Consider the following 16,597-nt stretch of genomic DNA (forward strand, 5'->3'; position numbering starts at 1 on the left):
TTGTGAGGGTGAATGTCAAGTTCAGCATAATAATCAGCTGCTGCAACATGAAGCTGTGTCATTACTCAGCAGGCGTGAAGCTGTCACACTAAGTCATTTTGCCTTGTCTTGGCTTTGAGGATTGGCTAAACAGAGATCCCTTTCAAGAAAATTCCCATGTTGTAACACTTGAAAAAGCCTATGACGCTAGATTTAATGTTATATTTGCCAACACTGCAGCCTTCCCAAACACACCGAAGATTCCTGAACCCTGGAGCAGTCTCGGGTCCTGGGGCTGAAGTTTTGGGGGGCTAGGTAGTTTCTAAACCTGTAGAGGGTTTCATGTGTGCACCAGTGCTACCTCGCCAATGTGGGTTTTTGTTATGTGGTTGTCGGCAGTCCAGTGCCCCAGGAACACAGAGCAGAAGCAAAGGGCTAACGTGCTGTACGGAAAAGCAGAAGAGGCAGAAGGGTTACGTCCTCGGACCTATACACAAGGCAAGACCTTCCAGATCAGAGTTTCCCTCCCAGACTCCTTTGAGGGACTTGTGTGTTGACGTGTTGTCACAAGGCAGGGCACGTTTCTGGCTGGTAACAATACTAAGCAAATTAAGCCCACAAAAGAAAACTTGGAGGCCTGAAACACTTCTTGGAAAGTGGAGGTCAAGCATGTCTGAATTCCAGGGGCACATGTGCCAGCCCCAAGCCGGACTTGGATCCTTTCTCAACCAGCTCCCTGCTGGATCTCAGGCTGCCAGGGCAGCCGCCACAGAGCGGGGGTGGGATGTTCCAGAGCCTGCAGCTGGGAGAGTCCCATAAACGGAGGTTTGACCCCTGACAGCTGTCATCTCTGCATACCTGACACGGTCTGGGAAGATGTGAACTTGCTCCCAAAGCTGCTGCCAGCTGGAACGGGTTCAGGAGGGCGAAAACCATGCAGTGGGTGGTCGTCACATCTGGCCAGGACAGCTTTAGCCTAATGATACGCATTTGACATTTTCATCCCATGCAAGGCCAGAGAACCCATAATAGGCACCCCCTTTTCTAGTGTTGATCACTGGTTCAGGTCTTTTTTCTTCTGGTCACTAGCTGCTCCAAGCCATCCCAGTGCATAGGTAATTCCGAGGTGAAGGCATTGCTTTTCCTTTGAAACCACACCATGTTGGCAAATCCTGTGGAGCACCTGGACCCGGGTCTGGGGCTGAGCTGGGAAAGGTCAGCCCTAAAAATAAAAACGGGAACTGTCCTCTTCTAAGTTATTCCACAAGGAGCCCTTCCTCCCAGCAACACCCAGCTGGATAAGCAGTTTCACTTTGAGAAAAGATCCCAATTTCCTTTCGCTGCTGCTGCTGTCCCCTCCCCTCAGCCTCTGTGAGGATCATGCTGTGTGAACAGCCACCCAGAGGCTGGCCCCCCTTCCAGGTCCCTCCCTGAAGCAGCCAGAAGGCCAGCCCTTGGGCAGCTGGCACCACTGCCTCCAGCCAAGAGTGTGAGGCTTTGCCTGGCTCTCTGTCCCAGATGGGCCTGTAGTTAGTTATGTGGTAAAGGGAACGAGGAAGGAAAAAAAGCAGGTACTTAAAAGAACTCTATTGTAAACTACAATACGTATGTAACCACCACCAGTGAGGAAAACGATGTCCCCAGAGGCCTGTCAGTTGTGACCGAGCCCACCATGGCCTCCCTCCCCTCTGAAAGGAGCCAGTATCCCGACCGACAGGAGTCACTGCAACAGGGGGCACCCCTAACATCACAGCTTTGCCATTTATTTGGACATCTTTTTAAGTCTGAAGGATGCCCGTCTGCCCGTATTGCAGAACCTGAGGAAACGAGCATTTCTTGAGGGGCTACTGTGTGCTGTCTTGTAATCGTCTCATCACGTTACAGTCAGAGAACAGGGAAGGACATCCGTCTTCCCACGAAGAAGCTCCCCTGCTAGTATCTGGGCAAGGATGGGGATGAGGAGATGAGGCAAAAAGAAGATTCAGTCCCCCAGCCCAGTTCTTTCTACACACTCCGGGAATTTCCGGTTAAATGACCAATCCTTTGGACAAAGCTGGTAGGAGAGGGACAGGGAAAGGCCAGAGGACACATACCCCAGGGACCAAAGGAGCCACACAGGATGTGCTGTGTGCTGCTGTGCTCGGCCACTCCCTGCAGAAAAGGAGCAAGACATGGTAACCCTGAAACACCAGGACCACTTGCAGTGGTAGCCTAAGTGAGTCTGCCCCAAAGCATGAAGGGATTAGCTGTGTTCTCAGAAAACTATTAGCTCTTTTACTCAGGTGGAGATGACAGACTCAAGAGGCCACGGAGACTAGGGTCAAGGTGGCCAGCAAGGCACTGGTGGAGACAGAAGCAGAAGCGTGACCCTCCTGGGGCCTCACAGAGCCTGGGCCCTTGGCCCGTGGCCACAGGGCCTCCCCTCAGCCCTTGTCCTTGGCCACAAGGTTTCCTGTGACAAGGCAACAGGACTTGCCCCAACCAAATCACAATGGCTCTCAAACCCATCACAGCTCTACTATGGCCACAGCAGGCCCCATGTGTGGAAAGCAGGTCAAGCCAGGGCAGCACAGAACTGTCTTCTAAGCATTGTTTCTTTGCAGAAATGTGCCCAATTTCAGAGAGCTGACTCAGGAGCACAAAATCACGTGAAAGCTGGGAAGTGCCTGTCATGTGACAATGGAGTGGCATCACTTGCATGTAAGTCCCTCAGGAGGCTCAGAGTTCTCAAAAGCTCTCCAAACACAGAGGCAGAGAAAACTTATTTCCTGGTGAACAGCCACCCTGCCAGAGGCAATGAAGATACCCTGCCCATGCCTCCCCCCCCGCCAGATGTGTGCTTTTCTAGCCCAAGAGGACCTCATGCACATCAGTGAACAACCCACAACCATGCTGGTGGCCCTGTTCTGCACTTACCACCACCCCCTCCCCCAATACTGGCAGCATTAGAGCAACAGGGAGGAAATATTTTAAAGTGTCGGAGGTAAGACCTAAATTCTCGGCAATGCAAAATTATCAGAACTTGCGTGTTCTGGTGGTGAGGTAAAACGAGAGTGGGAACAAGCAGGCACCCTGGCGGTTTTCAGAAAGCGGGAAAGAAAGGTGGGTAGAAAGGAAGCAGGAGAAATGCTGAGGCGGGGTTGAAGGGGGCAGTGAGGGCGGTGGTTACCTCTCCCGGCTCCATCCCAACCCAGGGAACTGACCAGGGTGGAAAGGCACTGCTCAGGGATTTTCACTGAGGACCCCTCGAATGCCTTGTAAGGGTCTTGGGATGACTGTCAAATAGGCTCCTTCACAGCACACCTCCAGGGGGCGCTCTTCACATTGCATCTGTATGAACACCACCCATAGGGGTGGACAGTGCAGTGAGACCACAGAGGACCCGTTTCTGGAACTCTTCAAAAATTATGCATGAACTCTTCTGGGGAGAGAGAGACTTCACCTTCCACCAGATGGTCACAGGGGCCCTAACACAAAAAAGTTCAAGAAACGCTGTCTACTGGGACTTTGGACTGAACTGCTACCAAAGAGGTGTCTGCCTGGCCCCTTCCCCCAACCCAGGCATCCCCCCAGGTCACCTACAGGAAGGTCCCGCTCGGGCCCTGGGTTGAAATCTCAGTACCAACTGGAAGAACGAGGCACAGAACTCTTGCTGAGAGGCTGAGGCACGGGTCTGAGGAAACAGGTTTTCATTACACCTTGAGAGAATTTCTGTTGGTGAACGCTGTGCTGTCCAGGAGAGACCTTCTTTGGTCTAGTCCCTGTGGACCCCGAGCCAGATTAAAAGCTGGTTTAGAAAGTCGACAGCCCACGACAGCCAACCATCGCTGGAAAAGGGAGGAGGCAGACAGAGTTGTATTTACAATGCCAGAATCTGTCATACAGAGTTACTGGGGATGGCAACGACTAGTTTAACATGCCGGTTGGAGAAAAGACCCCAACGTGTACGATGTAAACTGTTCGGTTAACTGCAAGGCAAATCTGGGGTTTGCCAGAATCACTCTGAACGAGAGTGGGCCAGGGCAGCCACCAGGCGGCCCACCTGTCTTTTCCTACCCAACGATGCTGAGTGAACCCTCAACTGCTACTTAAGGACTTGCCAATCACTGTGGTGCGGCTGTGTATGGCCCAGCTGTCACTCCCAGGGGTGGAGACAACAGGTCTGGCAACCTCTCTGTGGCGGCTACACTGTAGGGGAGAAGCCAGGGCCAGGCGGGCAGCATTAGCTCCACGCCCCAAGGCCCAACCCTAAGTCTCAGGCCCCCGCCCCCCAGTTTCATGAATACTCCTGAGCACCATTCCCAGGGTTGAGCTATACTGCTGCCTCCACTATAAATGAAACCTTTCTCCCACCCCTTCTTCTGCCCGCTGGGGCGGAGGCCAGAGCAGGACAAGGTGGGAGAACAATATTCACTTGGGCAGGGTCCCACGGGTATCTGTTGCTGTTTTCACGACACTGCCCACTAAGCTGCATTGGAAGCTCATCAGCGGTTCCCAACCCGAAGGTGGTTGAGAAATGTGTGGGGGTGTTTGGATTGTCCAATGGCTGGGAACATGACTGGTATTTAGTAGGTGGGGCAGGGGGTGGGGGGTAGGATGGAGTTGCCAGACTGGCTGCATTCTCCAAGAGCCCTACACAAGGCGGGATTGTCCCGCCCGAAAAGTCATCATATTTTACGCAGAGCAGCACATCCGTGTTGAGAAAAAACACGGACTGTCTTTCTCCAAGTAAAACAAAGCACAAACCATACCACCCCCTTCACCCTTTCTTTTCTCCCACAAAGCCTCTAGAGCCCTGCTTAGATATATTTGGCCATAAAGAATCTGAGGGGCCAAGGCCAGCGCCCTGGTGGGCCTGGCCCTGCTGAGCAGGACGGCTTCTTACCTGGACATGTGTGTGTGGATGGAGCACCCGTCATCCAGAGGCATGTCAAAGCCACGCAGCCTTGCTAGCAAAGAGATGAGACACAGTTACAGACACGGCAAGGCAGCCAGACGTACTAGAGGGGTGGCGTGGAGGGTCTTCATTCCCACATGGGCTGGGCCAGCTCCCCCATGAGGGAGCTGGGAAAACGGTAAGACTGTAATACAGGGCATACTGTGCCAACTACTTCAGACTAATGCCCCAAATCTGAATAATGGGGCAGCTAAAAGATAGGACTATATATAGTAGGAAGTAACACTGGGGCCAGTGTTCTGCTATTAATTAACCAGCTGAGCCACGTCACGACAGCTGCTGATGGGGGAGGTGGGGAGTAGGGGACAGTACCGTCACAGTCCTTTTGGAGAGCATTAAGACCGTGTTTTTTCATTTTCTCATTAAACAATACGTATAGCTCTTGGTAATGTGCCAGGCACTTGTTCTAAGCAATTAACACATATTAACTCATTTAACCCTCATACAGCCATGTCAGAGATTGTCACCCTGCCCAAAGAACACAGATAGTAAGAGGCAGAGCAAAGGTTTGCACCCACACAGTCCGGGTCCAGAATCCATACTCTGAACAATGACCCCATCCATGTTGCTTTTCGATATGGTAGGTAACAAAAACTTTAAAATTCTGCATATCCTTCACCTAGAACTGCCTTCTGTAAGAATTTGTCTTAAGGCAATCCAGCATCACCCAGGAAGAATTTACAGATGAGAATGGTAAAAGCTGGAAAACACCTACATGACCAACCATGATGTGAGAACGATTTAGACATCATAGCACACTACAATGCAGACAAAAAACGTTTGTGAACTCCTCCTACCACGCTATCTTCCAACACACCCGCAACTGCACTCAGACACACAGGAGAAAAAGAAGAGACAGGCTGGCACCGGTACCGTGCTAAGACACAATCACGCACTTAGATCTTTTAATCCAAACACTGTTTTACTAGTCCCATTTTACAGATGAACAAAGTGAGGGCCAGGAGGCAGATAAAGGATCCCCAGTCATAGAGTAAGTTGCAGAGCTCATTTTAGAATCCACATCACTGATCGTTCTTTCCATATTAATTTCCTACCTCAATAAACTCAGGAAGGGGCCTTTTCTACTTAAGCACGCCCTGCCCTGCCTCTGAACAAACCACTTTCAAGACTTACCTTCAGTACATGAATTTCTCCCTTCAAAACTCAAAATAATTTGATCTGTTTTTAAACACTCATATGATATTATGCTTCAGGTACGAAAAATATCAGATACTGAGGGACCATAGTTGGGTATCAAAATCAGCCTTTACCTGTCAACTATAATTTAGTATACATATAGTCAGAGGATGTGGAGTACAGTATAAGGACTAGAGTCAATGGAATTGTAATAACTATATACGATGTCAGAGGGGTAGTAGATTGGGGGAGGGGAGTTATCACTTTGTGAAGGGTGTAAATGTCTAACTATTACATTGTTTTGTACACCTGAAACTAAAAAACAAAATAAAAAATAGGGGATGGCCTGTTAGTTCAGTTGGTTAGAGTGCGGTGCTCTTAACAAGGTTGCCGGTTCGATCCCCACATGGGTCACTGTGAGCTGCACCCCCCACAAGATTGAAACAATTACTTGACTTGGAGGTGATAGGTCCTGCAAAAACACTTAAAATAAATAAAAGTTAAAAAATAAATTAATTAATTAAAAATAAACCAGCCTTGTATATTTTGGATATTAGCCCCTTATCAGAGGCACTGTTTGCAAAAATCTTCTCCCATTCAGTTGGTTGCCTCATTATTTTGTCAATAGTTTCTTTTGCTGTGCAGAGTGGCCAAGACATGGAAACAACCAAAATGCCCTTCAATAGATGAATGGATAAAGAAGTTGTGGTACATATACACAATGGAATACTATTCCGCGTTAAGGAAAGATGATATAGGAGCATTTGTGACAACATGGATGGATCTTGAGAGTATAATGCTAAGTGAAATAAATCAGACAGACAAAGCAGAGAACCCTATGATTTCACTGATATGTGGTATATAAACCAAAAAGAACAAGACAAACAAATGAGAAAGAAAAACTCATAGACACAGACAATAATTTAGTGGTTACCAGAGGGTAAGGGGGTGGGGGGTGGGTGATGAGGGGAAGGGGGTCAAATATATGGTGATGGAAGGAGAACTGACTCTGGGTGGTGAACAGACAATGGGATTTATAGATGATGTAATACAGAATTGTACACCTGAAATCTATGTAAATTTACTAACAATTGTCACCCCCATAAATATAATTTTAAAAAAAATAAACCAGCCTTTACCTAATTATCTAAAAAAAATTATCTTAAATGTATGAAAAACTTAACATATTATTAAAAGCTACCATGTTTCCCCGAAAATAAAACCTAACCGGACCATCAGCTTTAATGCATCTTTTGGAGCAAAAATTAATATAAGATCTGGCCTTATTTTAATGTAATATAAGATCCAGTCTTATATAAGACCGGGTATAATACTGGGTCATATTAATTTTTGCTCCAAAAGTAGCATTAGAGCTGATGGTCCTGCAAGGTCTTATTTTTGGGGAAACATGGTATATACCAGATAGTTTTAAGCACTTTGCGTGTATTATCTAATTTAATTCTCAGACTTACTGTTAAGATAGGAATTATTTTTATTCCCATTTTACTTAAATGGAAGGAGAGGGGTTTAGAAATTGTCCATGTGGCAGATGGGCATTGGACAGTGTGGTAGATAACACAGGAAAGCAAGTATCTACAGGGCCAGGGGTCTCAGAGGCTCATGACCTACACTGCACAGCCCTGGAAGATATAGCTACTCCCAGGAGAAACAGACGCACTTCATGATTTCATCTGAAGCCTGGTAAGCCTCAGGGCCTTGCCACCAAGCCTGCCCCCTTCACAGCATTCATGGACTTCGAGCTGTTTGGCCCACACCAACCAAGCGAGCTCCAGTGCGTCTCAGGATGGTACACAACCCAGCACTGGCCTCAAAGTAAACCATGTTGGGGCAGGGAGACGCCGCAGCTTTCAACAGAGCCTGCAAATCCCAATCTGGTGGGAGAAGTTTGGATACAGGTGAGAAGACAGGTCCCTTTGCTTTGTGTTTTGAAAACTCATATCCAAGCGTGAATCAAAGCAAAGTTCCTTTGGGGACTGGACAGCACGTCTTAAAAACAAGCTCCTATGTCCTAGACATAACCTCTGCATGATGTCCTGGGCCTTGAGTCTTCAGGATTTTGCCCTGTGGAGACCATCATGAGGGAAGGCAGGTAAACAGCACTGCGGATGGCAGCCTAAGTTCAGACACATGAGGATGTGGAGTGCTCAAGCACCGGTCCTGCCTTTCACCCAGCACTTTGATATTCACTTTGGCAGGTAAAATGAAGGGACTACTGCCTATGACCTAGAAGACTCCGAGGGCCTAATTGCTGTGTCTTAGTTTGCGTCGTTGGAGCTGGCGGTGGATGGGTACAGAACGACTTTGTAACAGGAGCCTTCTCACTTGCTCACCATGTTATCCTGGGGCAAGCGTTATGGACTGACCTGTGTATCCCCGATTCTTAAACTGAAGCCCTAACACCCAATACCTCAGCGTGTGACTGTATTTGGAAACAGGGCCTTTAAAGAGGTGATTAAGTTAAAATGAGGCCGTTAGGTGGGCCCTCGTTCAATCTGACTGGACTGACAATTAAGTTCACGGTCTTGTTGCAATGATGATGATACCTTTTTAGGTATCAGAGGGATTATTAGAGGGATTATGAATTTGTACCAAATGGACACACAGTTAACCAAGTTTACTATTTGGAAGTGCTGAAAAGGCTGCGTGAACAAGTTAGACGACCTGAACTTTTCCCCAACAATTCATGGCTCTTACGTCATGACAATGCACCAGCTCACACGGCACTGTCTGTGAGGGAGTTTTTAGCCAGTAAACAAATAACTGTATCGGAACACCCTCTTACTCACCTGATCTGGCCCCCAATAACTTCTTTCTTTACCCAAAGATAAAGGAAATATTGAAAGGAAGACATTTTGATGACATTCAGGACATCAAGAGTAAGACGACGACAGCTCTGAAGGCCATTCCAGAAAGAGTTCCAAAACTGCTTTGAAGGGTGGACTAGGCACTGAGGTCGGTGCATAGCTTCCCAAGGGGAGTACTTTGAAGGTGATATTCAGCAATGAGGTATGCAGCATTTTTTCTAGGCCGAGTTCACAAACTTAACTGTCTGACCTTGTAAGAAAAGGAGCTGAGGATGGTCAGAGAGAGAGACACCATGGACTTTTGTAACCCTAGCAAACGAATACTGAGGATTACACCTGCTTTACATTTTAACTACTGTCTCCCACAGTTCAGAATGATAAGTGAACACAGTAAACCAAAAAGGTCATTTGGTTAATACTTTTAATTATATGATAATAATTATACAACTTCCATTATTCAATATTTTGTATAAAACCAGGTACAACGCACGATTTTCGAATGCAACAATACGTATCAAACTACATAGATATGCAAAGTTTACAGGCCATTGTGAAGCTTTATCTTAAAAATACCTTCAGGAAAATAAACATTCATTCAACCAGTTCTTTCAGCATTATAAAATATGATTAGAAATATACATTTTAATTTTAAAAAATCAAGACAATGATTGATCAAATATCGATTAATCGGTTACATTTAAAAACTTTTTAATAATCTGTACATGAGTGCAGGGTAGATAAAAGCCTGCAAATCATTAATATAAAACTGCAGTACTATAATCAGATGAACATGTCTGCTGACATTTAATCCTACTAGGCAATTAAGGAGGTAATTTCCTACACAGTATGGGTGAATTGTCCAGTCTTCTAAACACATCTGTAGTATTTCCACGGAGTGACACGGAGAATACTCAGATTTAGGAGAAATGGAAAAGCAGCAGCTAGCCTCTCATGGACAGTTTCAGTGTGGGATAGCGATTAAAGAATTAAAATACATTTTAAAAGTTGTTTGTGATGAGCACTGCTTTCCAAAATGCAATAATTATTTTTAAAAATGCATGAAGAGAAGCAGTTAAGCTACTTTTATACCAAACATCAGAGGGGTGCATCGCTCCTTTGTCATGAAGTTGATTCAAGCCAAGGAAAAGCTCCTGGAGTTCTTGGCACAACACCGGCCAGACAACAGAGGGACGGTCCGTACAGCCCGCGGGGCCGGGGATCAGGCGCCCAAGGGAAACACCTTCGCCAGGTGACAATTCTGGGGAAATCGTCTAAAACTTGTCTGGGCCCAGGAAAAGAGGTAGAAATCACCCCCTGAGAAGGGGAGGAGGGCAGGGAAGGAAGCAATGGATGACGGGCTGAGGGAGTCAAGTTTGGAACAGAACAATTGGGGAGACTAGAAGAGCAGCATGTGCCAAGACGAAACGCCACGTGACAAGTAAGGCTACTTGTTTCAGTGAGGCACTGCTCAAGGCCAGCCTTGTTTGCCGACAGGTCAGAGGTTCCTAGTTTTTCTTTAGCAACACAACGCAGCAGTCTGTCTACACCTCTAGGTACCCAGTTTTGCAGACAGCCTTCCATTGGACTGCCCCTGACTCTTGACCTGAGTCCCCAGAAAGTTTCAAGGACACCTAAAAATATTTATTTCTAACTTTAATTCCAATGGAAACTGTCCTGGTGTACTTTCAAAGCTATTTAAGGCTCTTAAGTTAAAGAAAGCTCCCCACTTGACATGCCCTGTTTCATATTCCACAGCAACAAGGTCTTCTACAACAAAGACTCGAAATTAGAATTTCAGAAGATTCTGGGTGTGTTGAAGGTTCAGCTGAGGGGAGGGAGGGGAAGAGTCCCTCTTATTCACAGCAGGAAGAACTTTCCATCAGTTTGATCCAGAGACTTCCTGGATTCTAGATATGTCCCCCATACGTTTAACACTGTGCTATGTCCTTTGTGTATCCTAAGAAATGATTCTTTATCAAATCACTAGTTCCCTACAACTAATTTCAGTAACAAGTCTGCTACATACAGGGATTCTTATAAAAAGCCACAGTGACAGCAATTATAGCTGGAAATGTGAGCAGCCAACACAGAAAGGCAATTTGTCAAAAAAAAAAAAAAAGTACTGTGGTTAACCCACTGAAGCCCAAATTTTTCACTCTTGGCCAAGACACCAAATGGCTTATTTGCTAGGAGTGGACAGCATATTTACTTGTTCTGACATAATAGAAAGCCAAAGCAAGGAGGGTTCAGATGGAAATGTGATTTTCACAGCTACCTGGATTATTTATGCAGGAGATGGCCTTTAAAAGTATAAAGGGAGAAGAGTTGCCCTGAGAATTCAATAGTTTATGCCTGGGCAGTTTGAATATTTAGTACTGTCTCCCAGCACAACGCAGCCAAAGGAATGTTTCTCCTCCCACCCAAAGCTTACTGAAAAGCTGTCTTCCCATCAGGTACAAGAACTGGTAACTATGAACTTTCAGGGACAGAAAAGCAACGTTTTTCTGAGATCTAGTCCCCAGTGTGTAGAGGCTGGCAGGCCCCACCCCCTTAGTGCCTGATGGGGAAAGCTATTCTTCCGGCCAAAACAACGGCATCTTCCATCTCCCCTCAAAGCTAGTCAAACTTACAATTACTCCAAGAGAATAGATACCAAAATGGAGTCAAGGTCTCCAATTATTTTTGCATTAACAGACCTTAATCTGTTTGCTCCAAGCACTTCTTATTCCTCAGTTTTGTTTTAAAGGCAGCTTTTCAAAATGGAATTGTGTACTGACCCGATTTATTGATCCTGTAATGTGAAAGCCTTTTGCCTTTCAATACTGTATCCCCCCCTCCCCATTCAACTAACCAGGATAGGCCAACACTGCTTAACAATAACTAAAACCATTCACTTCTTATAAAAGCCACCAAGGTGGTTGCAAAATATTTTATTTTGGGTCCCATGTTTGTTTGTTTTTTAGCAGCAAATAAACTGTTTTTATGATTGCTTTACATCACAGACACAGACTCTGCTGTGTTTCTCTAGGGGGGAAGGGAGAAGGCACTCTACAAGGAGTTTATTCCCTAACCAAAGGCAACAGTGAGTGTCTTATTTACAAACAACTGAAATCAGACATGGATAACTGTCACTGAAGTCAACAGGTGTGTGAAGGGCCTTAGGCCGGTCACATAAAAAAAGTCCACAGAGAAAGACCCTAAAAAAGCAGTGTTTTTTTAAGCCATCATGTGGAACCACTGTTTCCAAGCGTCAACACCAAAAGTGTGGGGGTTTTTTCAGCATGGCAGGAAATATGATTTTAATTTGTATGACTGGGCAACCAAATAAATAGTGGGCAGCCTTGGAATTCTTCAGTCCTTAAGTGACACAAAAAGGAATGACTGACAATCTTCCAACTCCAAAGTCAGTTCCTCCTCCTGAGTCTTCTAAAGTTACTATTTAATACTCTCCTGCAAGTTTTAGGTTACCAGCGTACCCACCACTTTTTGTCACAAAATCCAAGTCTTCAAACGTGGTTTTCACAGAATCGTGTTAATAAAGCACTCTTTGGTGGAAGACAAGCAGCTTGGGTACTTAACAGAGTTAACGTTACAACAGTATTACAAATATCAAAGTGAAGATGATTACACCAAATAGTATCAAATTACAGAAAGTACCATTTTCAGTAATGCCTGTTTTAGCTTTACAAATTTCAACACAGGGCGAACAGAAAATAAATAGGTAAAAAACCTCCATCAGATCCTCAATTCTTCTGAAGGCCAGCAGCTAAAACGATTGCCACCACAGGGACACACATGCACCACACAGAGTGGCCAGCCCTCCTGAGAACAAAGGGCTTTGATATTTACACCTGAGACTAAATTTACAACAGCTCTTTTGTTGTTCAACTTGAGATATTTCTACAAACGGAGAGTTGGGCCGACTTCAAAGTCCTCACTGGTATCCAAACTCGTGTAGTTATTTAAACTCCAGTGGACATTTTCTTCATTGAATAAACTTCTTAGGTGGAAAGCAGCTAAGGCTTTTGCAATTTTGTTTTGTTTCCAAATAAATTGTGCTAAGTCCTGTTGTAGTTTTCTGTTCCTAGAGTCTTCCTTCAGTTCTGGTCACAGGTTTTTACTTAACGCAAGACTGTTTTAGTCCTTGAAATGGAGGGACTATGGGGGAAAAGAAAAAGGATTTTACCACGAAGGCTTTCAAGTGTCCCATAGGTAGTTATCAAAGATAAGGAAGGCAACATAATAAAAAATACTGACATGCTAAAAAGTATACACTTTGTATAATTCTTTAATGACAAATACTTGGGGAAAGACAGTACAGTGTCAACCATAAAGACAAACAGGAGAGAAAGGCAGAGCAGAAAAAGGTTCAGTTCTGCAAAAAATGAACATAAAGAAAAATAAAAGACAAGAAAACAAAAGAACGGAGGGCAGAGAAGCAGCCGAGCAATGAGAGTACCATAATGCCATTAAGGGCATTTGCTGCAAAGCATTCCTTTTCCTTCCTTCCCTCTGAGGAATCAGGCTGTGGGAAAAGTGGAAAGAATGAAAAGATAAAGAAGTGTTACTTGATTATTTCCAAAGTCAGAAGTCGGTCACAGAAAAAGCTCTGGCACCTCAAGCAGTTTCCAGTTTAGCAGTGCGCAGAAGGCAACCGCGCCTGGGTGCCCGGCTGCACACTCAACACACAGCTGCAAGGGGCCACCTGCCGCCAACACCCAACGAGGGAGGCGGGCAGGTGGCACCTGGCGAAGACACCCAAGGACACCTGTTCATTCCTAAGTAACTGCCCTTGACTGATCCTCGCCCTATCGCCCTCGTTTCCTTCCCCAATTTATTAGAGCCCACTTTCAGTGACATAGCAACTTTCAGAGAAAAACCAAAGCCAAAGAAAAGAGTCAGAAAAACCAATTCCAATCTGGAAGTGGCCCTCACGTGGATGAGGGTGATGACACTCTATCAGAACAGCTCATCTAACTTCATCACGTAGTTTTCAGAGACCTCAACAGAGTATTGAATTTAAAGGTCCAGGTCAGTTGGCAAGTGGGGAAATATCTGGAATTTCAAAGGGAGATTAATATTTTAAAGGATCTGAGGTAACCAGAATTAAAAAAAAAATTAGATACAACATTGAGGCTTCTACAGACTGATGCCCTTTTGGAGATAATGACAATAACAAAACATTAAACCCTAAAGGTGATGGAACAGACACTGAGATCTGAGATGAAGGGACAAGAAGCAGTGACAGGGATGATGATGGCAAGAATCACAAATGACAAGACTTTAAAAAGTCCTAAATGTAGTTACTCCCAACTTCAGGGCTTGTGAAGAGACGGTTTCAGAGGCCGAGGAAAGAAGCCTCACAACATGAATAATTAGCCCAAAGCAATGAACATTTGGTTGGTTTGCCAGGTGGAGCAGATGGTTCCTAATAATGCAACTTGCAATAAAAGTCTTCTGTACATGACAGTTTTCTTAGAAAATAGATGAAGTTATAATTGAAAACAAGACCGCCACAAATAAGAGCATAAGCTGACAGAACACGTACTCAATGGATGAGCTGTGTATAGACAGGAACAGAATGATATCAAATGAGGTAGGTGGCTGCATGTACTCAATCGAAGGCACGACGATGACATTTTCAAGACTTATTCTAAAAGAGCTCTTCAAAGAGAACACTGAAAAACAGGCCAATTCTTCACTGAATTTACTAATTCTTAAAAGAGAAAACTGGGTCTCTAGCTCTAATACAAAGTAGGAGGTGTAGAAGCCCCGTTCATTTGCTTCTTCCCAATTAACGAGAAACCCCTTTCGTTATGAGGAAGGTACCACATGAGCCGTCCTGGCACTGGGGGTCACCTGCATCCAATCCACCACAAGACACTCCACAGCCAGAACTGCTGCAGTTGCCAGTTTTGTGTGAGCTTGTCACACAAGACTGAGGTTTTGATGTGACTTATATTCAATGGATACATGATGGACCAACCATCTGCCATGAGAGAAAAATGGTGGCATTTTCCCCCCAATAAACGCTTATGAGAATACTCGTATTTTTCCAGTCACCAAATATTTGTTCTTTTAATGTGTATGTGGAAAAATTCTCCAAAGTTGCAGAGCCTTTCAGTAAACTGTCAAAAATCAAAAGAGCCACGCCAGTGGAAAGTGAGTGTAGGTGAAGTCTTCATCCCGGAAGCCTCTAGGAACAGAACAGAACTTGGAAATGAAAGGTCAAGTTCCTATGGCACAAGAGAGATGACGACGATGCCATGTGAGCAACATAAACCTGTCAAAGAGAAGGTTTCGCAAAGGGGAGTAACAGCAGACCGGCAACTCAGCCACCTTGAAAGTACTTACAAACATACACTGAAAGGGTATACTTTCTTTTCGTATTGTTGTCTAAAGAAAACAGCTCTATTCAATACTTTAAAATTATGCAATAATCTCAGTTCGTATCTTATTGTTCTGAATGAGATTATGTACAAATGTGTCAAGTCCTTCACCACCATCCAACCAAAACTGAGTACTATTCAGTAAGATAAAAGCTTCAGGCTACAGCTTGGCTGCCTTGACTCCCATTATTTCCTAGAAGCAGGGAGTGGGACCTATACATAACGTACTTGTCTTTCTTTCGTGAACTGTAGGTGGCTCATCAGCTAATGGGAACACAGGCCAAAACCCTGGAAGGAGGTGACCCTTATAGGGGTGTGTGGCTGGGGGATAAACACACTGAAACCCAGCTAACTATCACTGGTTTACTTCTTTGCCCCTTCCAATCTCTGAAAGTCTATTTTGGAAATTTAAGACGCCTTTTTGCTTTTCCTTTTCAGCACCGTCCCCAATGCCTGGAAACTGCGTTGGGCCGTTTCAGTATTTAGACAAGCATATTCAGTGTGAACTCGACTTTAGCCCCCTCAGAGCATCTGGTCCAGGGACCTCAGGCGGATGCTCACCGCCATCGGGAACCACCTCTGCCAAGAAGCAGAGAACCTAGATGGAAAAACTGTCGCACGGTCACACCCTGCAGAGGAACAGGGTGTGACTGGGCACACCCAGCCCAGTTCCTGGACTCTAGTGCTCTGAAACCTGAAGAACACAATCCAGAAAAGCAGAAAGCAAGTTAAATGGGCCAGACACACTTGACTGTAATGGAAGCCTGATCAATTAATTATTATCTACAAAAGAATATCCCCATTCAAAACATTTCTATCACTAATGGCAGGCTTTTGATTTGAATTTTTAAATAGTTTACTTCTCTAAAAGTGTGAAAGTTAAAATACTTCCATTTTACCCCATTAACTGTAGGAAAGTTGGGGCAAAAAAGAAAATGATAATAAAAAGAAAAATCCCCAACTGCCCTACCCATCAGAACTGTTAATATTATGGCATACTTTCCTTTATCTTGTTTCTATACATATATGGGAATATATAATCTATAAATATTTATAAGCATAAATATTTATCTATCTACACATTTCTATACACATATATAAAGTACATTATACATTTTTAAAAAATTCTACTAATACTTCATTATTTTCATGTGTAGTTCTTTTCATTTATTGCTTCATGAGCATTTATCCAGATCATTAAAATATCTTTAAAAACATGATTGGAGTCATTTGGCATAATTCCTTAATCTTCAGACCATTTCTTCTTTCTCACTGTTATAAATAACATTCTGGTTTTATGTTACAATATA

The 16,597-nt window shown here is 44.6% G+C and overlaps 1 protein-coding gene across 6 annotated transcripts in view; it reads right to left on the reverse strand.

Moving 5' to 3' along the window:
• Positions 1-9,301: 9,301 nt before the first annotated feature.
• The window catches only part of CDC14B (cell division cycle 14B), an 84,229-nt gene continuing 76,933 nt past the window's right edge, over positions 9,302-16,597 (reverse strand). For 4 of the 6 annotated variants that reach the window (XM_081067243.1, XM_081067242.1, XM_081067241.1 and 1 more), the window contains one exon: positions 9,308-13,056. In XM_081067243.1, coding sequence (XP_080923369.1) covers positions 13,020-13,056 — 37 coding nt within the window. In that variant the 3' untranslated portion in view covers positions 9,308-13,019. Of the gene's footprint in view, positions 13,057-13,357; positions 13,424-16,597 lie in introns of all 6 variants that reach the window. The other 2 variants (XM_081067238.1, XM_081067240.1) reach the window with 2 other exon arrangements.

Source organism: Rhinolophus hipposideros (assembly GCF_964194185.1).
Source record: "Rhinolophus hipposideros genome assembly, chromosome: 11".
NCBI lineage: Eukaryota > Metazoa > Chordata > Mammalia > Chiroptera > Rhinolophidae > Rhinolophus > Rhinolophus hipposideros.